The 27,228-nt window shown below is 39.3% G+C and overlaps 1 protein-coding gene across 1 annotated transcript in view; it reads right to left on the bottom strand.

Moving 5' to 3' along the window:
- LOC134665428 (T-box transcription factor TBX6-like) overlaps positions 1-27,228 on the bottom strand; it is a 40,863-nt gene that overhangs the window by 11,546 nt on the left and 2,089 nt on the right. Inside the window, exons 2-3 of the mRNA XM_063522394.1 lie at positions 23,082-23,199; positions 4,589-4,856 (exon numbers count right to left, since the gene is read on the bottom strand). Of these exons, the coding sequence (XP_063378464.1) occupies positions 4,589-4,856; positions 23,082-23,199 (386 nt within the window). The remainder of the gene's footprint in view (positions 1-4,588; positions 4,857-23,081; positions 23,200-27,228) is intronic.

The raw sequence follows: 27,228 nt of genomic DNA on the forward strand, positions 1-27,228 counted from the left end.
ATGCACCGAATTATTTTTTCCTCATCAAATGACACATTTAACTTTTTACATATAAAATTTAAATCGCAAAAACTTGAATAAGAACCAAACAGTGGCGCCGTTTAGGTTAGATTTAGATAAAAAGCCTCATTTACACGTGTCGCGACACGGAAGGTCGACACATGCGCGATAAAAACCCTTCGCTACAAGATTAATTAGATAAGGGTTACCGGATATCTAGCCGCGCAACCCCCGCTGAATTGGTCGGTGCTGCGATTGACTTATGAAATTATTATAGGTACATAAATAAGTAAATTATGGTTAAACCATGTATGCATGCTTTTAGGTTTATAATGCATAAATTTTAAGTTTATTCTAGGTAAATTTCATATTAAGTAGCTACGTAGAAGATAGGATACCTTCAATTTTTGTGTGTACAGTTCGCAGCAGAAGTAAGCGGTAGCAAGCTAAGCGGGTGAGATATATAATAGGTACTCGTACAGGTTATATTAAGAATGTACTTACCTACCTAATTATATTTATTTGGTCAACTTTTGTAGATGATGATGATGATCAAGCACGATCGCAATCTTTTATATTTATGTACTAATGAACAACTTGTTAGTTGTTAGTTAATAATTATTTTTAACTTTTCTTGACTTTCATGAACTTGCTTAATTTCTGCAGACATTTAACCGTTAGTAGGAATACAGAATTTTCTTATTCATTACTGTAGTAAATAGTAAAGTATAGTATTACTTAATTTTATGAGCAATATTCATTAACATATTGATAATTATATAACGTGTTTTTACAATTATATGGAACAGCGCGGTACTTTTTTATCCTTAATCTGTACCCGACAGTCAACTTAACACCACATCTACAATCCCGAATTCAAAAGCGCCCTAACAGGTAGTTACGTAAACTATTCAAGCACTTTCTTACACAAATCACCACAATTAGTTAACCACTAGTTCTCACTTACAAATCTAGTCGGGTATTAGTTAAACCCTTTCGCCGTAATTGCCTTTAGTTAACCGAGATTATACTAATCCGTTTCATAATTAGTAACGTTAAAAGATTCGAGTAAAAGTATTTTGTAAGCGATAGCGTTTTGTTCCACTTGAGACTTCTATGTAACAAAAGACTGCGCAAAAAATGGCAAAAAATTGAAACAAAATAAAAGACAGTGTAAATAATTTTCCTCAAATTGTATCCTCTTGCCCACCATACAAAGAAAATTGGCAGTCAAATTTGAATCGATGGAATTAGAAAATAGAATTGAATTTGTTTTGTTTTAAAATTGAACGAATCAAAACAAATACAACTCTGTTCCATTTGATAATGATTCAAACTTCATTGAAGCTAATTTCATAATTTGGTGACCGAAGAGCTGGCGGCTACCTCGCATAACGTATCAGCATTGCGATACAGCTAGGAAATGCCGCGAGCATCCTTGGTACTTACGATGCCTCAAGGGCCTATTTTAGATTTAAGCTAGTTATTAATTTCTCTTAGTAATACCACTGTATATATCTTGAATGTAAATAAATGATTTTATGCTGCAAAAAAATAACTGTAGGTATACCAGTATTAAAACTTTGAACCACGCGAGGATTTGTTAAGAGTCCTCCCATAATTTGAAAAACTGCACGTTTAATAGATAATTTCATTGTGTTAAATTTTAATTTGAAAGAGCAAAAATTATGTGTTTAAAATGTATATGTGCAGCAAAATTTTATCATCTTTATCCTTCACATCGCACAGCACAGCACCCTTGATAAAAACGGACAAAAACCTCAATTTAATTCCCACCTACACTCTTGACTGTATCTAAACCCTGAGACCGCGGCTTATCCTTTGTACCCCTAAAAAACCTGCAAAAAGGGTAAACAAAGCACGGGGGCATTATCGCAGGTGGCGATCCTCAAGTGCGCAGTCACCCAGGCGAGTATTTCTGCAAGAACGACTTGGCTCCCGTAAACGAACACAATAGTAACTGTTGCACCTCCAAAACAGCCAAGTTAATCCAAAATATACTCTATTTTTTGTGGTCTAAGAGTGGAGGCGAGTGAATTTGTGTGGCATGAGAACGGTTACAAAGAAGCCGCCTGAAGATTACTGCTTACACGTAATTATATGCTATTATGGTATTTGTTGAAGCTGAAATTGTAGCGGTGTGTTTTTTGAAAGTTGGTAGCACTATGATATTGTAATGTGGCGATCGAAGGCTTAATTGTCTACGTATGAATATGCAGTAAAGTTGGCCACTGACGAGCCTTCCAACAGTCCAAATAGCGTGCAGGCTACAATCCAAAATCGGTCCGTGAATATCAAAAACGTACAATGTTTAATATTAGGATGCCGTCCATTTGGATGAATCCATTGTAACGGCATCCATTTGGAAGGCTCGAGTATTTTTGAGTCATCGATTAGTACCGTTGGCAAATAAAGTCATGCAAAATAAAAAATGTACATATTTTAAAAGGTTCCTCATGTTTGATTATAATATAATAAAATATAGTTTTAGATGTGATCTAACTGAAAATAAAAGTAATGAAAGTAAAACAACGTAATTAGTTCGGAAGGAACGAAACTTTTCATGCCTCTATAAGTTATTATATGTAGTTCAAAGACTTACTTATTGCAAAATACAATTAAATATTCAAACTGAATAAGAATATTTTTTTCACACCTATTTCAAAGATGAAGATCGCTATAACTGTTTTTTTTTATGTTACAAGTTTATAATGATACTTAAAAAAAATGGACAGTAGTTTTTCAATGTCCAAGACTTCGCAGTAGGTTTTACGCGCGACCGCCCCGCCGCGCGCGCAGCGAACCGCACCGATCTTACCCTGTGTTGTGTATCATACGAGATTTGTTGTGATAGCTGACTGTTCTTATGTTTGGATTGACTATGATTTGGGTCAGAAAGTTGAAGGGTGTTTTTGGATTTGGGATTTATAATAAACAATTAACCAAATAATCTTGATTTTACTGAACTGAACTATGTAGTGGATTGGTTATGAACGTTACTCAGCTGTGAACAGTGAAAGTTTTCAATAAAATTTTGCGAAAGCTTAATTAGTGACAGGCGTTTTGGTGCAACCGACCCCATCTTAGTGTAGATGGAACTGTGGTAACTTACAGATGATTAGCACAACCATAAAGTTGTTACCTTTTCTCACAGTTTTTACAAGCATTATAAAATGGAATTGAGCTGAGCATACAAGGGTATCATTAATCGAGGCATTCGAGGCGTGAACCGCGTTGTCCAAACACCGCGCCCGCGCAAACAGCCGCAAGCGCACAATGCGATACAATGCCTTTCAGCGCATTTGTACGCTGACGAAACACTTAAACTTTCCTTTGTACGGCTGAGACTCCTGCGGCGAGCTCACGAAACAAACGAATAACAACCTTATCTGAATGAACTAAAGTTTAACTTGCGATGTTAACGCAGCGGTAACCGTATATCTTGGACGACACGTATGATACCAAGCGTGTATTGGACGTTAAACGAAATTCGACTTTTTGCGCTTGTCATGCAGTCGGAATTTGATCGTATGTATGTTGTAGTTACATCAGTTGGCTATAGAGACCGGTATAGGAGGCGTTGCCTTTGAAAAGTTATGTAGAGGCCTACGTGAAGTCACGAGCTCGGATGTAAAGAATCGATTCTTGTCTATTGATTTCTTGTTTTCGTTTTTAATATAGACGATTCGCTTTTAGTTTGGACTTTATTGAGTGCTTTATTTAGAATCGATTTTGATTAAGTATGATTGAAAACAAAAGAAACGTGAAATAACATAATCGAACTAAGATCAAGATCATATATGTAGGAGAGAGTATAAAGTTCGTGCATATTTCAGATATGTATTTCTTTTTGAATTTTATGACAGGTTATAAAATTATTCTAAACTTGAAATTAATTAGTATGTCTCGTGATAAAAAAGTGTTAGTGCTTCTTGAAATTTAGACAACAGTTAATCCCTTATAACTAAGAGATTAGATATTGAAGAAGGGCACATATCTATAGGCATGCCTTTTTATTTTACCCTGTCACTCTCGTAAGGAATGCTAATCGGTTATTTTTTGTATGGAAATAACCGCGGTTTCGGTTAAAAACCGATTATTTCCATACAAAAAATAACCGATTTGCATTCCTTTCGTCAGTTAACTATCTGACCTATCAGTAGACAATACATGTGATTACTAATATCCGGCATTCCAGTTGCCAATCATTAGCGTTATCTCGGAGCTTGCGCTAGGCAACATAGTTTCGCAGATGACTACAGTGATTATGTAGGCTTGCACAGGAAGGTAGTTAAAATAATTGGATGACAAGTGTAGGGCAACGTATGTTAACTAAAAACAAGTCAAACATTAATACATATTTGAATACTATATTGGGTTTCAAATAGGTACTGGAAAAAGTTATAAAAAGGAGTTTCGAGCTACTTAAATAGTATTTTACACAATAGTATTGTAATAGGTACTTAAACTCCGGAGACATCATGCACTCTCCTTGCGTTTTCGACTCATGATCACATTTTACTTATTTTTACCAGAAACTTGAATAATATAAAAAAAAACATCTTACATGTCCCTGCGCATCCATAGTGTTGTTCGTCAACTTGAGCTTACTAAAGCTGACAGGATTGGCGGTCCAGTGATGTCCAGGTGCAGGGGAGTCAGGGTGCAGCATGAGTCTCCTGGGAGACTGGGGCTCCGCCCCGCCCGCCTCGGCCCACGCGCCGCCCGCCCAGCGCCAGCGCCGCCGCCCAACCAGCGTGAGCTCGAGGAGAACGCAGTATTCTTCGCGAGGGTCCAGCCCGCCCAGGGAGATGCGGAGAGAGGGAAACATGCGGCTGTAACAAAATTAATTAATTAGAGTTCAGCTTGATATGCATAATTCATCAGAGAAGAGACCCAAAAATAAATTATACATGTAGCATCTTTATAGTTCTAGAAAATATACCTAGTTACAGTTGAACTATAGGGCAGTGCCCAACTCTATTCTGAATATTTAGGCAATCATCAAGTGTCATAAGAAATATTGATGTATTTTTATTTTTGTATAATATGGGTCAGTTTAAAACATTATTCTTACAGTAAGTTCTTCACATTTCTAGTATTGACAAATGGCTCAACTTTACTCCATAAAAATATACATCAGACTCTTAAGGATAAAAAAACTTGTCTGGTGTCTCAAGTTGTGAACACAAGCGTCAATTTTATGACATCTCTGTTGTTAGTCAAGAGGGACAATTGTGTCGTCCAAGATGACAAACACAAGCAATCAAAGCACTACTTTGGAGCGTGCGAGCGTGGGAGTCCCTATAGTGTTGACAAAGCATCTGTCCTGCATAACACCATCCAACTTAATTCACAAACAAAGAAACCATAAATTCCAATTCACGAAATCGAGACAAAGAAGGTGATAACAAATTTCCTATTGGACAATGGTTTTATCGAGATTGTAAAGCGTGTGATACGTGTAAAGTGTCGGTAAAGTAGCTTTTGGCACCTGTTATTCAGCTAAGCGACTGGTCGTAAAAGGGATGCATCTGGCGCCTGCCTTATCGCTGACCGCCCACGACTGATTAGCGGTGCCTAAAACTTAGCTTTGCGGATTTTGCTTTATTGATGTTTTTTTAATCGTGCTGTAAATATTGGTCGATGTAATCAATCAAATTTACTTTATGGTGGGGTAGAATTGTAGGTTATCAAATTAGATATCTCTTTGTTTAGAAATGTTGGTATGCTTCCCTAACAAGTCCAGTTATTATAACTGGCTTTGGTTAATACTTAATACTAAATAAAATAGGAAATTTAATTTTTGTATCTAAAAAGCACCGATTGCCACACACACCTTTTTTACTTTGATTAAAAAGTACCAAACTACTCAGCAGACACATTAACCGGACCCAACACTCAATCCAATAACCCTAATCTAACCCTCAGTAATACAAAATTATCTACATTTCATAAGAACCTTCACGCATTCCCAAAAGCGCAGCCTCCATCAGTCATAACGCCGTTATCAGCCGCCCCCGGGGGCCAAGGCTGTTATTTCATTCCTCACCACGCGCAAGCCAACTTTGGCATCACGGCAACCAGTGTAAGCGTGGTCTTTGACCGAAAGTTCTTACTGATCTCGAGGTTACACTTTATAGTGGTTTATTAAAGCGAATGGTCACACACATCACAAATTAACACAGAGCTACCGCTAATGCAGGCCACTGATAACAGCCGAAGCTCAATTAACAGCCTGAATTAGCCTCCATTAAGAGTTTACGATGCCCGCTACTGCCTTACGTATCAAAGTAGCGACAAGCACTTAGCAATCGGAGCACCAATAAATACTAGGCTTGCTCTAAGTTTTATTGCTGGAGCTTAATGCAAAATAGTTGTAATAGTAGTTGTATGAGACAATTTGGGAAAGTTATAAACACGATCTTTAAAAGAAGAATTGAATCACGGCGAAAAGTAGAAATTGGTTTCATTATTTATTTATGTAGGCAATTGGTTTTTTTCTATTTATGTATGAATCATTTGCCACAATGTCTATAATGATATTAAATACAAGAAATTATTATTATTGTTCCTCAATAGTCAAAACTATAAAGTTTAGGTACCCTTACCTCGCTAAGTAGACGTTTGGTGTCTTGTCTACCATCTTACACAGACAATATTTACAGATCGCCCCAAACATGTCACTTTTACAAATATGTGTTCAATACAAAGTGTACGTCGACGCCTTCTCTGTTGACTGTACATTGACAAATCCCTGGCTACCGTACGCACTATCGGTACAGATAGGGACATCTTTGAAGGCGCCGACAAAGTGACGATTGAATATCGACGCCTCAAACGCGTATCAATATCAATTATTTATTCTAAAAGCTACCTTGTTAGACATATAATAGAGTTTAAGTTGCGAATGTTATGGTATAATGATAAGAAGTTGAAATGTCCGCGGTGGGTATGGAGATATTAAATATTTTAATGGAATTGAAACAGTTTCATCAGGTAGTTTCTTATTACAGGTACTAATACGAGTAGAAACATTAACTGCTGTTTGTTACAATATGAGACATATTTAAAAACTGATGTTTTATTACCCGAATTTATTTGTAACATGGAATGGGTACGAATACCTTAAGCATTAGATACATAAAAGGAAACCGACAATAGCCGTCTAGGTAAGTAGTTTCCCATTTAATATCGTTCTTAATTATAGATAGACCAATTAATTACCTACTTTTTAATGACATTTATACAACTTATTGGTAGTATCCGACGTAATGGAAATGCAATTAATTAAAATTAATTATGAAATGATGACATGTATCATCAGTGTCATGTGTCTAAAATTATACCTACTTGCCATTTTTTATTACAATAACTTATCGTGTCATTTAGTTACCTACGATATTTTAGGTGTCTACTCGTACGCTTTAATTTGGCTATAGATACAAAGTTATTTTTTATCCTAATATGGTAATTCATAAAATATATTATTAGTATTAAATAGCGAACAAGAACGAAACGTACTTTCTAAGTTTTTATTTAAGTAACTATTAGGTTGAGTACGTGTCCTTCAGTACTAATGTAACTGTTATACATACGGCTACAATAAAAATTGCCACTATTAAACTATTAATCCTTAATTTACAGGTTTAAAACAATAAACCTATCCTTTTGACCAATTATTCTCTCGCTCTTACTTATTCCCTACGCAACAAGATAACGAAGGATAGAAGTCAAATTAAAATTGAATGGGCCGGCCGTCGCGGGCGGTGGTCACAGAATAACAATAGGACCACCACAACGATGAATAAACTTAAGAGTGGGTCGTAAATCGGTAACAACCTGCCAATTGCCGCACAGAGGCGCGAACAACCCTGGCCGAAACCGCCACATCCGCCGTGGCTGTAACATCCGCACTCGAAAACCAGCAAAAACCGATTTATACACTTCTAGCCGTGGATGATGCGAACTCAAATTTACATTAGCAAAGACTAAAAAAATATTCGGTTAAAATCTGATATTAGAGAAAATAAAACTTGTGGTCTTGGTGACTAAAGTTCGTTAAACTTTTAAGTAAAGACAGGTTCGTTAATCAACAATATTAAAATGTTAAGACTAACCTGCGTAATTCTCCTTAGCCTTTCAGTTGATTACTTTCCTATCTACCGTTAGATAAATATATTAAAACTCTTAAGATTTATGAGACATTTAACAAGCAGCAGTAGATTAGTCGAGTCTTTGTTGCGTTACTCATCACCGCCCGTTTCCTCCTAACCTACCCTAAGCCAGTTATCTTTACTGCTAATTTCATGGTCTTTTTATCGTCAAGTTCAATGTGAAGGAGCAGGCGATCGTTAACGCGACAACCCCGGCTTTGTCCCACGTCCCACGACATCTGCTTCATTTACACTACGGGCTGTAACTCCAAAGATAAACAAACTCTCCAATTCTCGAGAGCCAAAACATAAGAATGCATATATCCAGTATAACCCTCGCTCATTAGCGCTCATACGAGAAGTCCGGCCAGTTTTTTTCGTCCACCCAGATGTGAGGCTGAGCAAATACTCTTACATGCTCCGAGCTGATAAAAAATTGGACACCTGGAAGTGTCAAATTGTTCACTAACCCTGTGAGAGCGGGCCGTGTGAATCGGCGGCTGGCGCGTTGATCCCACGACTCGACCCTTGCTTTTTGTCCTACCGCGAAACCATAAGAAGCTTTGTAGCTACGGGTACTTAGCTTATCAATTATAATCGCGTGACATTGAATCGTAAACGAGATGTAATGTCAACATTGTCTGCAAATGGCTAATAAACGCTAGTTTTTGCGGTGGAGGGTAGAAAAAATATTGTAATCTTATGTGTTAATTGATGCCTCGCGTGCAGCTATCGTAATGGGCAGTGTGAGCGGCTAAACGCGCGCATGACAATACTATTACGGGCATCGCCCGCGCCCGCGCAACCACAAATTGATATCGCCCGCGGCTGGCCCCGTCATTGTTGTTTCAGCTAAGTGGGCTGTTAGCCAGGACGGAACTGATGTTGTCGATGAATCAGCTAAAACGATCACAATGCTCCACTACACACCAGAGGCGGTTCCGATAAAAGTACTATGTTAATTCACTTCCAAATATCCTGTTAAGACGCGGATGTCAAAACTGACAGTCAATAAATTTGCGCAAAAAAAACTTAACCGCTTTTAAAATGCTTCCATAATGTTTTATATTTGTAAGATACAAGTTCCATATGCGCTCGAGCGCCTCCGCAAACCAAACAAACTACACTTTTAAAGAAATATGCTCGTAACAAAACAAATAAACCAATTTAGGGGCGGTCACAAAAAAGTCTCGGAATCGTCTCGAGCGCTGCAACGCCGTATTAGCATATTGATGGGCATCTTCTATCTGTCGTCCTTTGTCTAAAATCAGCGACACCACCTTCAATCATAACGATCGCGACAAAAAACGTTTTATTATATTTTTTATTGGCAGTTTCTGCCAGTTTTTGCGGACAGATTGCAGGTGGTAAATAATAAAAACAGGTAAATGCTTGCGTCAGAGTGAATTCTAATGAGCGTTGAAGTATCGAATGTGGGCATTATGCTAAGAGACGGGCCGTTTACCCGTTAGTGTCATGTCGGAAGACATTGTACGCGGCAGGAGCGTTGAGACAGGGTGGTTAATCCTTTTGAATTACAGAGCAATCGCCTCAAGCACACCGGTATATGTGCGAGTATAGTTGTTACGGATCTCGAGATCCTATTTATATTGGTTCTCTGAAGGTAAGCGGCGGGAATATCAGGCCAGAGAGGCCGAGGCGGCGACGGGGTGTGAGCTGGGACATTACGGGACAAAGCACGCCCGCAGCGCGCACCTGTGACATGTTTATGCGCTACTCGTCGCCAAATTTACTGCCTCCCCCACACCGCCGTAGGTGAAATTGGAAATTTTTAATCACCGCGGCGCGCTTTTGCCAACAAGCTTGCGTTTAATTGCAACGAGATTGTATTACGGTCGCAAATTATAAAGCCGCTCCTAATTAACTTTTGATGTTATCCCCTATTGATTCTGCCGGGTCGATACCGGCAATCAGTGTGATAGCCTTAAATATTGATATTGGTTCTTTGATTTAAAGCGCTTTGGTTAATAAAGCTTCATATTTATTCAATCCAAGTAGCTCTCGATGATGGATGGTTAAAGTGCTACTTTATTTGGATGAGTAAAAAGTGCGAAGTTAATTTCGCTTGAGTACAGGCGCCGGCGCCGGCCGGGTCGGGGCTGCTCGTAAATTGCGAGGGCAAGGGCCGACAAGCGCGCGGTAAATCAGTTGACAGAGCGCCGCCAAAGCGCTTATCTGCGCCATCTATAGGCTATTATGCGCCTTTTGACGTTCGGACAACGGCTCGTTTAGACACCGATACCTATTTTAAAGAGGTAATTGCTTTCAGTACTTGTACCGTTATTCAAACAGTGACTAATACATTGTGACGTCATTTTCGATTCACGATACAATAAGTAGATTGATTCTTTCACATGAATAGCATGTTAACGTCTATTACATTCCTTCCAACCTATTGAATTGGACTAATAAACGAGCATGTTAGTTTCGAATGAGAATAAAACAATGGACGATCCAATTTCCTAATTCAAATTAAATCCAAAATCTGAATCGAAACTACACGTAATCACGCGTGAAACGATTGTGCAACCCTGTCCACACGTATTTTAGGATACAACAGGCCCATGCACGTTTAAACTCGCCTTTAATACCCAAGGCTTAGAGGTCATTTGGGATATTCATAAAAGGGATATGTTTATCGCCGATTGTACAAGACGGACCAGTGGCGATCGCTCGTTAGCTCCCGACCCCAAATAAATCACCGTTTTATGAGAACTCACCATTTTTTAACCTGCATCTTAATGAAATGCGAGCGCAGTATGGGACCCGACTAGTGACATTAAAAACGACAAACCATAAGGACGGACAGTTTCTAATTATAATCCTGTCAAAGCTACGATATAAGGAAGAATTGATGATCACCTCAAACAGGAGATTTTATCTCAGATAGAGATCAAGATAGTAGCTGTTGAATCGTAATAGCTTATCGTGTTTTTGTCCGTCGGTCAAATACAAATAAACGGTACAATGGTTTTGTGGATTTGTGACAGTATTCAAAGTTGCCGCCCACGCATCGTTGGTAAAAAATTGCAATAAATACGACACTTTATATTTGATTATCTTATCGTAAAACCTTAAAAAAGCAAAGCAAGCTTGCCGCCGCTGTGGCACTTCCTGATTGAGGATTAAACTTTCTCAAAATTACCTACTTATTTAAGTACCTAACTGGTTTCTTTATACGTTGATATTTTGGTGGCGAAATAATTAATACTCGTAAGCTACGTGTCATGAGCTAGGGTCACAATATCAATAAAAATCTACAACCTCTTGTCTGTGTATGACAAGGGTCCTGACCGAATTTTAGTCATCTTATTGCATTTTTAGAGAACGATTTTTTCGGCTCTATAATCATATAGGTATAGCACAACCGAGGTTTGAACCCACAATTTTTGACCACCACTCACATATGAAATGTTAATCATTAACCTATGCATAAGAAAGTCACATATAAGGCAAGCCGTAAAAAAGAGCGTTGTTTTGTTCGTTGGTCAACTGACCACCCACCAACGTCCCGGAAGCCGACAGCTCATTTGTCTTCCAAATGACCATAATTACATCTAGAACTTATGTCTATAGGCTAATAGCCTGTCAGTCATACGCGGAACCATACGCGAAACACGTTGAGCGCAGAACAAACGACTATCAATCAGGCACAGGATCTTCGCTCGTCGTACCGTGATGCCGCGATCCCTAGAACCGAGCTACTGTCTTCCAAGAACAACCGACAGGGTAATTAGGCACGTATGGGTTGGAGGATAAGGTGTGTTTTCGGTTGAGCGGTGAAAATGAATGGCGCCAGTATTTTAGGATTTTCGAAGAAGCGAAAGGGAGATACGGCGCGGATTTTAATCCTTACGCTGCGTACACGCAGCTCACTCGCGCCGACAAAGAGGCCGCCGCACGCGAGTCTGCGCCGATTCACAATTAAGCCAGTGTGTGTTAATTGATATTAATTTGGTGTGTGTGGCTTAAGTAAAAATATCTAGCGAGCAGTCGTGGACAGAAAAGACAGAGCTATCTTCTCTAGGTTGGGACTTATTAAAGCTCTCCGGCGCTAAAACAAAAATTCAGCCTGTAAGGGTAATCCATTCTTGGACTCTATTGAATTGTGTTTGGAAAGACAGACAGTTAAAATACGAACATATAAAATTAGCCAAAAAAAAGGTTAAGGTAAAGTGGACCTAATTAGATTTAATCACACCTGGGTTGGGTCGATTTTTGCCTAACATTTATATAGAGGTCGTATGACAAATAAGTTAACCGAGCCCAACAATCCGTAGGATAGTCACAGTTCCCGTCTCATTCAATAATCTATTGAGGTTTGACAGAAGAACACTCACTTCGCGTTCGGGGAAATTTACTCCAAAAGATTAACCTGCAGGAAAACATGTACATTAATCATTATGCAGTAGCAACCAACTTTAAGACCTACAACAGACATGTCATTACTGTCATTAGTGCTAAATGCCAATAGTCATTATCATTCTAGTGTCATTTCATTACATCATGTTTAACCGACGATATTTTTTTGTATCACATGAGGTAATAATAAGCACTAACTAACTGTCTACTTTACATTACCTATTACGCTCATGTCGTTATTGAGGAATTATGGCTATGGCTTCTGTATAATCATAATATGTATAATGGTTGCACTGCACCTTTATCATTTAGGTAGGTATACCACTTACTTAAGTAGGGTACTTTTTAGGAAGTGACGGCTACTATGTTATAGGCTCGCAGAATACAGTTAGTAAATTAAATATTTTTAACCTCACATTAGCTGAAATGGCTTGAAAAACGCGCGTTTCATAATTGATTAGTAAAGCAACAGCTCCAATTTGTTAGCCAAGTTCAAGACAAATACAGGTAACCTACCAGCAATCCATCTCCCGTAAAAAATGAGACTAATTCATCACACCACACTCAGATACATTTTAGCAAACCGTAGATTTATTGACTTTTGTAATTTTTTTAACCAAGATATTTTATAAGGGTCAAACAAAAAACTGTGTTACGTCTTTCCTGTAGACATACACAAGAGTTAAGGGCTATAAAGGTTAATTTTCTTATTTAACCTTATTTATTTATTATTTATTTATCCACGTGAAAAAGTCCTCCTTTTATTTAGAGAACTATGATTAAATCATTACTTACATGCCCACAAGCTGTTAACTATTGCCCACAGGAGAGAAAACTTAGTGTGTTCGTGCGAACTGTACATTTTTCTCTCCTGTGGGCAATAGTTTTAGCTTTATAGCCCTTAACTGTATGTCTACAGGAAAGACGTACCACAGTTTTCTGTTTGACCCATAAGTACCAGGATATTAAACAGCCACCGCACCGCAGCCTATGTGCGCTTGCAACAAGTGGCAATGATATTTCATGTTATAACATCAATGTTTGTTGCTGCTATTCCAGCAAGTTGAAAATAATACATGTGCCCGCCTGTGGACACTAGGAACGTCATACGCGCTTCACCTAAGGTTAAAGATAAGATTTCGCTGTTGAGGAAATTTCAGATCAACATAGCGCGTCTCCATTCTCCGGGGTCTCATGTAGAGTTCATAATTCTAAATGTCCGCTCCTCGCTTCCCCCTCAATACTCAGCAATACGCGGAATCGCGCCAAGGCTGAGCTAATGTGTGGTTCAAACGCGCCGCGGACGCGTCGGGACAATTAGTGGATGGATTGCGACATCCCACTCCGTGCTATTGACATTGAACACTTGTTACACATTTCACGGAAAACGCTGTCTCGGCCAATTTGTCGGGTGTTACGATGCGATGTTTGCTGTAAACGGTGTTTTATTGGTCTTGAGAATGCAGTAAAAGCTAGCGGCACCCGTATGTGGAATGTGTGATGTGCTGCGTGTGGTTTTTACTTTGTTGTCAGTAACTGCAGATCGCATTCAAGCCATAAAATTACTGTTTAAGACTGCACTATAATTTAATAGGTAAATGTGCAAATTTTACGGGGCTAGTAGGTACCCATTTCATTGGAGAGGCTGTGTAACGCGTTTCTATTTAAGTTACAAGCTTTTGAAAAACGGGCCCTTGACCATTACTGCCAGCCAGCCAGTTACAAGCACTTATTTTCAGCAAGCAAACGTCTGATTTTGGTATGCCGTATAGCGCAACATGTTAAGTTGACGTTATGTAGCTACTTGGAGGATTCTACTAAGTAGCGTAGCGCCCTGACCCACCCACGCGCTGAAGGGGTATATTCTTTTGAAGGACCGCTTTTTCCTCAAGATAGCGAGAAACTCCGATGAACTTCACGACTAGCGCTTCAAACGAATTCCTACACCCAGTCCATCCCACATTCTCCCAGAATCAGCCGAGATTCGTATTCATCAAAGCTCCCATCGTGGCATGACACCAGTTTTATGCGAGAATCGTGTCCCTCCCGCTCTATCGACGGTAGCCGCGCGATACGATCGCGATGCGCGCGCGATGCTATCCCGGCCACGACGCGCGGGTGGCACCACACCCACGGCTCAGATGGGATTACTGCACGAGACAGAAAAGAAAGAAAGTCGGTGACATCAGGCCCCGTAGCCAACCTGCCAATCGCTAACGCTAGGTAGCGATCGAAACGCAACCGTCACTGTCGCACTTATAAGGAAGAGTGATAGAGAGACACAAAGCGTTTCGTTATCGAAGCGATAGCGATTGTCACCTTGGCTAGGCCGGCAGTTTACATTGCCGCTTACGATCGGGCATACTCAGTAGGTATGATAACTCCTTGAGCCATCTACGTAGATAAAGTGAAAGGAAGTTAAGAAGACATCTTGAAATCATACCCTGCAAAGTGTAACTCGACACTAAAATAATTTTAACGATATTAAAACCTTGCAACGGGAATGCACTTATTTTTTGGCCATCCTGTATAGTTAAAAGGTGATGAGCATGAGCACCCGAGAAAATGTATTATATTAAGGCCAAGTTAATCCACATATTTGTCTCACCTAAAGGTTTAGTTGACAAGATCAACCTTAACCTTTAAAGACAATAAATATGACGAGTGCAGTGCAGTATAGACAGCCGATATTACAAGCCAAGCATGGCGCCAGCTTCACATTTACATGCGCGAGAGTTGTGGACGCGCGACTGATGTTATCGGGTCCAGGGCGGGTGGTTCATGGTAACCACGTAGTTTGAGACACCAGTGTAAAATTGGCCTACGTCTGTTTAAGAAAAGAAAACAGCGATTCGGACCTTTAGGATATCGGGTTTGCGTGAAACCTTTGCACATGTTGAATTAGGCTGATGGTTAATACGAGTATAAAGATAAGTAGCTGTTGATAGACTGATAGGTACTTATCATGATTTTTTTTAAATTATTTACTAGAACTATACTATACATATTTAAATTAAAAACACGTTAAATAAATAAGATCTCTAATATTACACGTAGATAATAAACATGGAAATAACTAGTTTTAGGTAGGTATTCTTCTTCTCTGTTGTATTGTTTTTGACAGAGGGTTGAGGCGGAGTATGTCACTTTCTTAGGAGGTCACTTTCGAGTTAGGTCTGAAGACTTTCTGAGGTCGTCACGTACAGGCGGATAGCTCATCGCACGTGGTATTAGGTCAGTTATTACTAGAAATTTCCCAATATATCTACCTTATTTAAAAATATCCTGTTGTTCTGTTGCCTCCTCCTCCTCCTGTTGTTGTCTCCTGCTGTTCAGCTGAGTTGCACCACCACAGCTGGTGCAACTCAGCTGAAACGTCGGAATTTAAGGTAAAAACAATGAAAATATATCGCGGTAGACCCGGTTGTGTAATTAAATATATTTAAAAATACTCAAATTAATAACCATCAACCAACTATTATCTAAAGGGTCCACCAGTGTCAATCAACTCGCTAGAACCTAGCGTGAAATATAACGAATTCACAGATCCAAGTACTAAGTTGGTACCTTATGGGTACTGTAACTCGATATGATCTGGATCGTACGTGACACGATTTTAAAGTCGTTATGAGTTATGATGGACGACGCACCCTGTTCTACTCATAACTGCTTCTTGGAGTCCATTTTTTTCCTCTTGGTACCAATGCCAGGGATATAAATATACAGTGAGGAATAGATATATAAATACAATTAATTAGATTAATAAATGGTGTCAGTGTCAGGATAATGGAATATTTCAAAATTTTGATAACTTTTATTATAAGACTCTGTTGAAATTGGCTTATAAAGCTTAACAAAAAACTAGGACTGTGTTGGTAACAAATTGATGGGATAAAAATCCATCAACACTAATTATTATCTCACCTAACTAACCCAGTGTATGGCCAGATACAACCGTACTTACTATTGAGTACCTACATCTCGCTCGCACTAAAAAAAAACAATTTATCTCAAACTCTATAATTATGGAACGAGAGTTAAAAATAAATAATACGCTATCAAGCTATAGAGCTGAGTCATCTTTGAATTACATACTTAACTTGAATAAAGCTACCAAACTCCTTGTAGTTAATGACACAACCATGTTACCCTGAATTTAAACGTGTCTTTCCAGGCCCAGGACATTCAGGAACAATATCAAAAACCCAGTTAAGAATAAACCACAAGTTATGGGCACGTAGCTACAAGCACGTTTTGTATACGTGAAAACTTGTATTGGGCGCTGTTATCTCGAGCCCCTACTGTGTGACAGTAGCTGCTCCCGGCTCGCCACTCCAAGTCACTTCAAGTGCCAGGAGAGGACTAGAGGAGTCTCGACAAGCAGAGGTGGGCGTTCTCAAGCCGCGATTACTGCACTTAAGTGCCATACGACGAAATGAACGCACAATAATTGCTAGCTCCAAAAAATACATTAAACAGTTGACGCTTTCAAAGAATGTCAAAGGCAAGGCTCAATTGATTGCCGGAATTCGGCATGCAGAGACATTAAAATTTGTTAGCAAGCCGTGAGAATAATCCCCAAGTTCCACGTAACATGGGTTAAATGCTTGTATCGGGAGATACCGATCTAACCCGCTGCCCGTTGGCGCCATAAAAACAAAACATCTTCAACACGACCACTTTCTTCCCTAAATTATTCGAGGAATTTACGACGTTTCGACCGACAAAAATGTTATAACCTAATGAGAAATTATCATCAGTCCGCCGTCCGGCAAAAAACAAATCATGCCCGATGTCGGAACGCATATTTTTTACATTCTAAATTCGAATTATAGTTTTCGTGTTTGTTTTTTCACGATTCGTCGATTGTTTTAGACTGGAGCAAAAAGGCTCGGGAGCCTGCGATGACTGCGCGGGTCATGGATTCATGATGGATCTTACGTCGTGCGCGCGATAGTTTGCCGGGCGACAGGAGAAGTGCCGAGTCAGCGCGAGTGATGGCCGCGATGGAGAGCGCCCTGCCTGTGCCCGTGACAAATGACGCCATGCGCCGGAGTTCCCTGGAGATATGACAACTCGCGATATGATCGGCGCGTGCTTCGGATTCCCGGCGCTTGCTCCTTTTAGCCGGAATTACCCATTACATTCAATGACGCTACGCTTTTGTCCAATGACAAAATACTTTGAGATTTCAACTAAGCCTTCATTATAGTAAACGGTTTCAATCAATTTAAAAGGTGTACAAACAACGTGGTTGTAGATAGGTATTAAGGTGTTTGGAACAATTTACGGTACAGTGGACTTTGGCACTTAGCTGGCGCACCTCGTTAGATTACATGGTACGTAATTGACGTCTCCCGCACGAGTGCTTATTGCGTTAGCGCAGAACATTTTCAATCATGTTAGATCAGATAATGTTATAGTCAAAAATTATGAAGCATTATGTCAGTTTAGTATTCGGGTGGAGCGCTAAGCGGGCCGCCGATAGCCAATATCTTTGATCTGAGCCGTTGGCAGTTCCTCGCCAGTGTCACTAGTGGAGACGAGTCTGGGAGCAGTGGAAGCGAGCGACGGCGGGCTGTCATAATCTGATTATTAGTGCTGCGTGCGCTGGGCGGGGCGCGCGGCGGGCGGCCGGCGGCGCCGCAGGGGGCCGGCGCCCGCGCGCCTCCCGCTCGCACGCACGCGCCACGCCCGCCGCGCGACAGGGACCGCGCTATGCCCGCGCTGCGCAGGCGACAAACGACCCGTGGTAAAACAAAAGGAATGTCGGCGGCGACGCTTTGAGCGCCGGCGCCGGTCCCCGCGCCCTAATCACCCATTTTAATTACGACACAGATCGAATCAATTAATCGGTATTTCTGTTAAAACAAGCGCCGGAATGAGCTTCGCTCGTCCGTACGATATGAAATCGTGAACACGAGATGTGAGCTGCGATTGCGTCTTTCACTCATAAACATTTTATAGAAAGCTATTACTTAAAGTTCATAGGCATGATTTAGTGATGTTGAAGCGCGACACTTGACGTCGCATTGCACCTAAGCGTCGCGTCGCGTACCTACTCTAAGCTGCATATCCTCGCCAACCAAAAAAGTAGGCCAGACGTTTTTAATTATAACTTATGATTTTTTCAAGCGAATTCGGGCGCGCCCTTCCCCCCGGATAACACGAGAATAAATAACGAGTTTTTGTGTTGTGTGTTTGTTTTTAAAATGGCGGGAGGTCCGCGCGACGACACGCGAGCGATCTGCGTGCGCCTGCGCGCCTCGCCCATTTGTCATATTTCGGTTTGGAGAAAAAACAAATAATAAGAATTTAGTCTATTCTAACCAGTGTTTATTTGTACGGCGGTTATTGAGGGTCGGTATTATCTCTAGAGGGCAGATGGGACATGTCAGCGCTTTGTTCAATTTACTAGCAATTTGTATTTTTTACTGGAAAGATGACGATGTTGATGATCTTATAATTGTTAAACAGTTCATCGTGATAATAAGTGAACCTGCATGACTCTGGTCCAACTAGGTTTAATTTACACGAAGATTGTCTTGAAGACTGGTTCAATTGAATAAAAATGTGATATGAGCTTTATTCAGATTTAGGACACTTCCAACAAATTACATTGGATATGTTTAAGTAAGTAGTTGTGTATTTCTTTAAGCAGATTTGGTATAAGTTAGTCTCCGATGGTGATTCATGGTGGAAAATGATCATATTGGTAGCTAAATAATTTGTATACTATGCTTTTATGTTTGTAAAGCTTTCGTAGCGGATCTACGGCGTAGCTCCGCCGCCATTAGACACTCCGCGTTGATTCTATCGACTCTTTCACAGGTAGAAAGGTTGTTGGCTCAAAACATTCCAAATTCAAACAGAGCAAGCAAGATGGCGTGCGGCAGGTGTTAACTCTGCCTTATGTGCGCGCAGGCTGCACAAACGAACCGCCCAAATCCCGTGTTTGCCGTACTCATTCACCGCCCGGCCCACTCGCGGACACCTCGCCTAATGAACCTACGTGGAATCGCTCCAGCTCCTATTTGAACAACCAAGAGGTAGAAAGCTTCAATAACTCAATTATGATCGACCTAGGGCTCAATACGAGAAATAAATGAAATACTTTTGACCCATTTCGGCGGGACGGCGCCAGGACCGGCGCCGGCGGCCCCCGGCCGCTCTCACGCGGCATCATTAATACAAAACAAACAAAAGTGACCTCTAGACGGGCGCGCCGTGGCTAACGAGATTCACCAAACGCTCGGATAAAGCGGTAAATTATTGGAATGCTAACCGCTCGGCGCGGTGGTCGTCCGCGCCGGCGGCCGCACGAAAAAAACGTGTTAAGGAGATGACAAGAGCACGGATGAGCTGGGCTAATTATCGGCAGCGCAAAAAGTCCGAGGCAGCCACAGGCACGCGGGTACAGCCACCGAGCACGTCGGCGATTCGACAACATACCGCTTTTTGCTGGCGATATTTAATAACAGCGACGCCGGAGACGCGACGTGTCTTAGCTTTCGAACAGTAATTACACGCCATTAATTATGGGGGCTGTATTTTTGCCAGCGGAGCGACATTCGTTATCGATGTAAGTTTCTTCTGCGCGAGGAATCGCGCGCCTGCTAATGAGGAGATTGAATCGAGTAATTCTCCCGTCTAAGCGTTACCTGTGGAATCTGCATTTGAACACGCATTCCATTGTAATCCTTGTTCACATAAAATAAGTTATAAATTTGAATGTGATTTCAAATGTAGATACGGCGGATATGCTAAGCGATTGCAGGAGCGTCACCAGCGCCCACCAAGAAGGAACTGTGTAATTTCTTCACTGCTCGCTCCACATTATCGATCAAGAAAAAACATAATTGAAGGGGTTCCGTCGTAAAGCAAACAAGCTTATAATAAGCTGTAATTTGTGCTCGTCCATTTAGAGAAATGCACAAATTGCTATAGCAGCTGTTTGTTTTGTCTATGGCGGAGGTCCGATCCAAATTATCCGTTAACAAGCCCCGCGTCAGATTCGGCAGCCCTAATGGGTTTTCGTTAAGTTTTTGTTGGTTCTTTTTTAAATTTATGACAAGTAATATGTTTTCTTAAATTCTATTCTGGAATTGCGACAGCTGCATCGCTTAATTGACTAGATGGTTGGTCCGAGTGAGATATTTAATAGGTTCTCGCATGCCATGCTCATTACAGGTTACCGAGACTTACAGAAATGCAGTAACTTATTCATAGAAACGCTGGTTAGGTAAAGTCACTTGCCGATTAAAGCGTTGGTGTCTAAATTGGGAGCTCAGACGAGCTAAAAAGGCTTCCTGTGGTTCCAGACGCATATTTTAACGTTAAACAGACTATTTTATTTTTAATTAGAGAGCGACGAAAAACAACTTAGTGTATTTACTGGGTTCTTAGAAGAAGAATCAGTTTTATATACTTATTTTAATTTTTTCCGCAACTTATGAATTACTAATTAATTGCACTAAATATTTTATTACCACACTGTGGTTTTAAAACCTTGACGTTAACATCATTTTGATCATTTGTTTTAATTATTATTGGGTAGGTAACATTCTTAATAATCGTAAAAATCGATGTAATGATAACATATTAAACTAACAAGAAAAATAATCATTTTACAGCATCCTAGTCCTTGTATTGACTAAAACGTAGATACAGTGATAACTAATTAAGTAGATATTTAGATGGGAATCTGTACATAATTACAAGCATTGAATATTCGTCATGGTCCGTGAAACAAGCATTAATAGTTAATTACTGTTGAATTATTAATTAATGGTTAAAGTTCCTAGTAATTTAGAACACGGAATTTTCTGACTCGCTACGAGTACAAATACAAACTGTGTTAGGGGTAGGTACTTAAATGGCGTTATACTTAATCACAATACCAATAATTAAACGAAAATTATATAATATAACAACCTACTGTTTAGATTTTTTTTTCTCAATTTATCTAATAGTTAGCTAATCTGATGCTGGATGACGCTCCCACGTACTTACAAATGTAGTGTATATTTAGGTAATTATTTTCTATGGTTTTATCACGGAAACGTTTTGTCTTGCTATTTCAGTCAGTCTCGGTACAAAAAGTACTGAGGTTGACTGAAGTAGCATGACAAATACGAAAGTTTCCAAGAAAATACGATGAAAAACTATTAAATATGCACTACATCTGTACAAGGTATGAGGATTTCTAGTTTAGTGAGTCTGGATATTTACAATTTTAATAACTCATCGGTTATGGAAGCTACCATAATGCACCTTACCTAATAAAGTATAAGAATGCAAGCAACGAACAACGCAACAAAAAACCTTTGGAAGCAAAAAACTTAGTTCGCGTTGCATTTACCTAATTTGCGTGTAACATGCTCATTAATCACTCTAACACTGCATTTATCGGTTTTACTATTGAATAGCCAATTGGTAGATTGGTACATAACACATAACCAATCAATACGACACGTTCAATAAGTATTTTTTCAAATACCGGGTGTGACCTGTAATATGAGCAAAAAATTAAACTGTAGGCTGTACTCTTCATACTGACCAACATTTATTTTGTTCAGCGACTTTTAAAAAAACCTTTGGGTTTGATTTTTAATACACTTTAAAGTTTATTCTATCACAATGATATGGCGTCGCGATGGCGTCCATTGAAGATACCTAATATTTATTTTGTATGAAAAATAGGGAGTCTAAATACTTCATAATTTTTAAAAGTTGTTGATCAAAAGTGTCACCGTTTGAGGAGTACAATATATGTTTTAATTATTTGCTCGTGTTGCAGGCCACACCCGGTATAGATAGAGTCAACCTCAACCTCATCTCATCAAACAGCAAAAATGCTAATGCATTGTATTTTTTCACAAAGAGCTTGTATTTAAGTAACTTTATATTAAACTGGTTAGTTCTAATTTCTTTTAGTAATACCACTGGTTAGTTAACCTCCTGACCACGGTATTTTCTTACAGTCTACATCACCCTATTGATACCTTAGACAGTAATTCTATTCCATTGTAAAACTGATACAGTAAATTTAGTTATGATACTAATGGTAGAATACCAATTCGATCCACATAAACGTAGTTTACATGGACTACTAAGTTACTAAGATCATAACAGTCATACGGCGCGATTCGGGAAATGAATTAGATATTCAATTCACTATTAGGTATGAAATAGTAAAGATATGTGACGTTCCACGGCAAAACGTACCTTATGGCGGCCGCAGTAATATTGGAGCGGCGTTAATAATGGCGTAAGCGCAAACCGCCATAAGATACCTTTTGCCGTGGAACGTCACATATCTTTACTAATTCATATCTAGTGAATCTCTAATTCATTTCCCGAATCGCACCGATAACCTTTCCTTATGTGGCTTTAGTCTGGTAAAATAGGTACTTAGACATGTACATACACTTCAATCTAATGAACCTTTAATCCTTATGCCTAGTGGGATAACTATTTAACCAGATAAAAATAGATAAATATGAAACAAGAGGCACTGACCGTCCGCCCTTGGTGATGATCATCTCCGTGCCTATGTCGTGGAACCGCCTCCAGAGGTCGCCGTTGAGCAGGCGCGCCTTGCATGCCGGCGGCTCTGCTTCCACCCCAAGACGGTGTTCTGAAAAATAATAGTTTTGTGGGCTATCGTTTTCTATGACTTAAGTGACATTTGGTAACAGTAAAATACATTAGATATGTATTAGGTAAAGGTAAATACAGTAGGTATATGTCTGAAGCCGCCAGGCGGGCGCCATTGTTGCGTGAACAGCCTTTGGAATAAAGAAACTGCATCCGTGAACGTCCATCGGTGGACCTTATGTCTTATGTAACAAAGTCCACCGATGGACAGTTAACAGCGTGCGCCCTGTGAGCAATTGTAGGTACCTAAAGAAAACCTTAATTCAAGTTTTCTAATGTCAAATAATAATCTGCTATAGTGTACTTACTTATATGTAGTTACCAAATCTAATAGTTTCATATTTATACATTTTGCATAATCTGAGCTAAACAGATGCCATGCATTTGTTTCTTAAATTCAAAATCTTGTGACATACTTTCAAAATCTAACTAAGGGCCGGTATAGATGGACTGCAACTTGTATGGGAACTGCACGCTGACGTTGCAGTTGGCGTGCAGTTTCCATACAAGTTGCTGTCGGATGAGTCGTCTGTACCAGTTAGATTATGAAAGTATGTCACAAGATTTTGAATTTAGTCACATACTTAAGCATAAATATCATATTTTTTATATCCAGGATTCTTTACTGAGAGAAAAATCATCACCAGGAATTAAAAAACAGTTCTGTACTGGGGGAAAAAAATGAAGTTTTAGTAATAAGTAATTATGGACGTTTCACTATTTCTATAAAGTTTATTTATTTCTACAAACAGCTCAGTAATCCCAAATATAATTTCAACAAACAGATGATAGAAATTGCAAGAACTAATAGAAATTGCAAAAGTCAATTTTGTTCCTATTAGTTAACTCTCCTTGTCCCCGGATTAAGTTTATTTTTGTAATTCTAAGTGTATTTTTGTTGTACTTTTCTCTCAGTGTAAAGTACTCGACTCAGTCTACATTTTATGATTTGTGTTCTAGTAGGTATCTCATTTTAAGTTTGGTTTCTTAAATCGAACCTAGGTACTTAAAAAAAATTCCACCATCTTGAAATTGATACTGTTTGTTATACAATTCCCAATAATAAAAGTTTTATTGCCACACAATTACCCGATTCGGCGAAGTTCAAGAGGTAATTTAATTAGCCATTATAAAATACTTAAAATTGTGTTGATTATAATGGCATGGTCGCCCCGTGTGGCATCACGCGGCTATCACATTGATGCGTGTCCTCATGCCGCTTCGGTGTGTGAGAGAGACAGGGCTATGCCCGTATGTCCTGCTCGCACACCGAAGTGGTGCATATCTAAACCGATTTACTTGTTTTATAAAATAAGGTGTACAATTATTGTTTCTAGATTGTAGATATTTTCTGTTTCATAATTTCTGCTGTCTCCGTGGGTAACTGATTTGGTTGTCATAAAGTCACCAGGAGCCAACGTGCTCACAAAATTCAAGGTGTTCTATTTAGATAGTTCTGAGAGCGACTTTATTTCAATGGAAAGAGCAACGCTGTCACTGTCCCAAAACTTTAAAAGCTTGATACTAAACATGATATAATTAATACATTTGATACTCAGAAGAGTCAATAACAGTAAAAAATCAGCATGTTCAACAATTTTTAAAAGCCATAAATTATTTATTTGATCCCTAAATGCAGATCAGCAATTGTAGGTATCTACCACAAAAAAGTTTTTCAATCCCAGTCATGCAATATAGTTAGGTACCTACCCACTTGCCTCCACACAACAAATAAATAATCTAAATGTCATCCCAATTATTGGCAATGGCAGAGCTATGATGAACACAATTTATGTGACTATCAAATTATGAAAATCTGACGGCCGCCTTTGATATGGGAATGTCGCGTCGCCGCCTCGTCGGAAGTCGTAAATAAGTCGTATTATGATCGCTAACTCGACCACGGCTCGGTTTAACGACTAATTAACGATTCATCTCGTTATACAGCCGATATGCGACACAGAGTTACAGAGGGCCTACCGCGAACCACGTTCGACGTGTCGCATCTCTGCCGCACTTGTAAATTCGTACGTAAGCTTGACAAGGAGGCAACACGTCGAACGTGGTTCGCGGTAGGCTCTCAGGTTCTTATAAGCGTACGGCCAACGTCAAAGGTATGTTTACATTTTTCGCCTTATTACAAAGGAGTAAGGTGCAAACGTGTAAACATATTTTTGACTTCGACTGTACCTTAAAACTACGAGAATATTAAAACAAAGAAACCAAAAAGACCCTACAAAAAAATAAACGACTAAACGGAGTTTACGTTTAGTATTGATCCACAGGTAACGGAAGTATTCGTACTTTCGTAGCAAAATGATTGAAGCTGTTGGTGTACTGCCTAAATATTTTTCGCCTAATTTCACTTCCCAACCAACTTATAAGATCTTAGGGATAAGTTCGCCTTTGTACTTCTTACTAATTGTATGTTATTTTTAATATGTCTTTTTGTACAATAAAGAGATTACTACTTATTGCAGTACTTTTAGTTGGCAAACCAATGCTTAGCATATTATTATTTAGCATAATTTTTATCTGATCACAATTTTATTTAGTAGATATGTTCATTTTGCCACGATTTATTTAGAAAAGTAGTCACTAAGCAAATGTTTTATTATACCATAACTGTTTATTGTTAAATAACGTTTGCCCAAATTGAAACTTCGCCTACTTCTTATTTGATCACAATTATATTTAGCATTTTTTTATGACCCGTAAAACAAAACTGCTCCCAAAGATAGATAGGTTATGGTTATTTTTTTATGATCCTAAAAACGAAACTGCTCCCAGAGATAGGTAGGTTATGTTTTTTTTTATGACCACTTGACCAGTATAATTCGAAACTGCTCCCAGAGATAGGTAGGTTAGGGTTATTTTTTTATAACCCGTAAAACGAAACTGCTCCCAGAGATAGGTAGGTTAGGGTTATTTCTTTATGACCCTAAAAACGAAACTGCTCCCAGAGATAAGTAGGTTATTCACAATATTAGGCGAAAAATAATTTATGCCTATCAATACATTCGACATAACAGTAAAAGACATTTTGAAACCAGACCAACTAAATATTTAGCCATACAATAATATTTGCGACACGTTATATATGCGAAACATTGGTTTGCCATCTGATAGTTTTGCCAAATGATACCTACTATGGGGAAAATAGTTTGGGAAGTGATAATTTGCCATACAATTTTCGGCCACATATTAATAAACCGATGCTGTTACTCTGGCATATTCAGGTCTCTGCGACTAGTATCTTAATAGGGGGCTCTAGTCCAGTAATTATTATTTGTGACGTCCCACAGGTAAAGGTACCTTATGGCGGTTGGCGCTTACGCTACTATTAACGCCGCTCCAATATTATTCTGGCGCTAAGCGACGTAAGCGCCAGCTGCCATAAGGTACCTTTTTCCGTGGAATGTCACATTTATTATTATGTAAGTAGGATTTTATGGAGCAAATTGCACATTGGAGCTCTATATTATTAAAGAAGCATATTTCCGCCGGCGGTGCGGTGAAATGGAGTGGCAAACAAGCCATTGGCTATAGTTTACAAATAAGCATTTAAATACTTACTTTTGTAATGAGTAGTACCGTAAAATGGGGTGAGTACCTCGGTAAACCTCGATAACATTTTTTTTACATATGAAAACTGAATGGTGTATATAATAAGTGTTTCGGACGTTTGTATTTTATTTTCGGTACTACCATTTCATAACTTTGACGATAAAGAGGAAAACCCACCTCACCCTGTAGTGCCTCGTATTTGGGGTGAGAGGGTTTTTCATACAAAGGTGATTTTGGAAGATTGTTGGATCGATTTTTTTTTATTATGCGTATTACTATAGCCCCATTTTAAATTGGAATACATTATTTTTGTAGCAGTAGCCTTAAAATCCCTTCTCTCCTCATTCATAACCCAGCTCTCCCCGCGAAACCACTCACCCCGTTATACGGTACTATTAACTTCTGTAATGAATGAGTATTATATTTTGATTTGCGTGCTGTC

This window comes from Cydia fagiglandana, chromosome 6, assembly GCF_963556715.1.
Source record: "Cydia fagiglandana chromosome 6, ilCydFagi1.1, whole genome shotgun sequence".
NCBI classification, from domain to species: domain Eukaryota; kingdom Metazoa; phylum Arthropoda; class Insecta; order Lepidoptera; family Tortricidae; genus Cydia; species Cydia fagiglandana.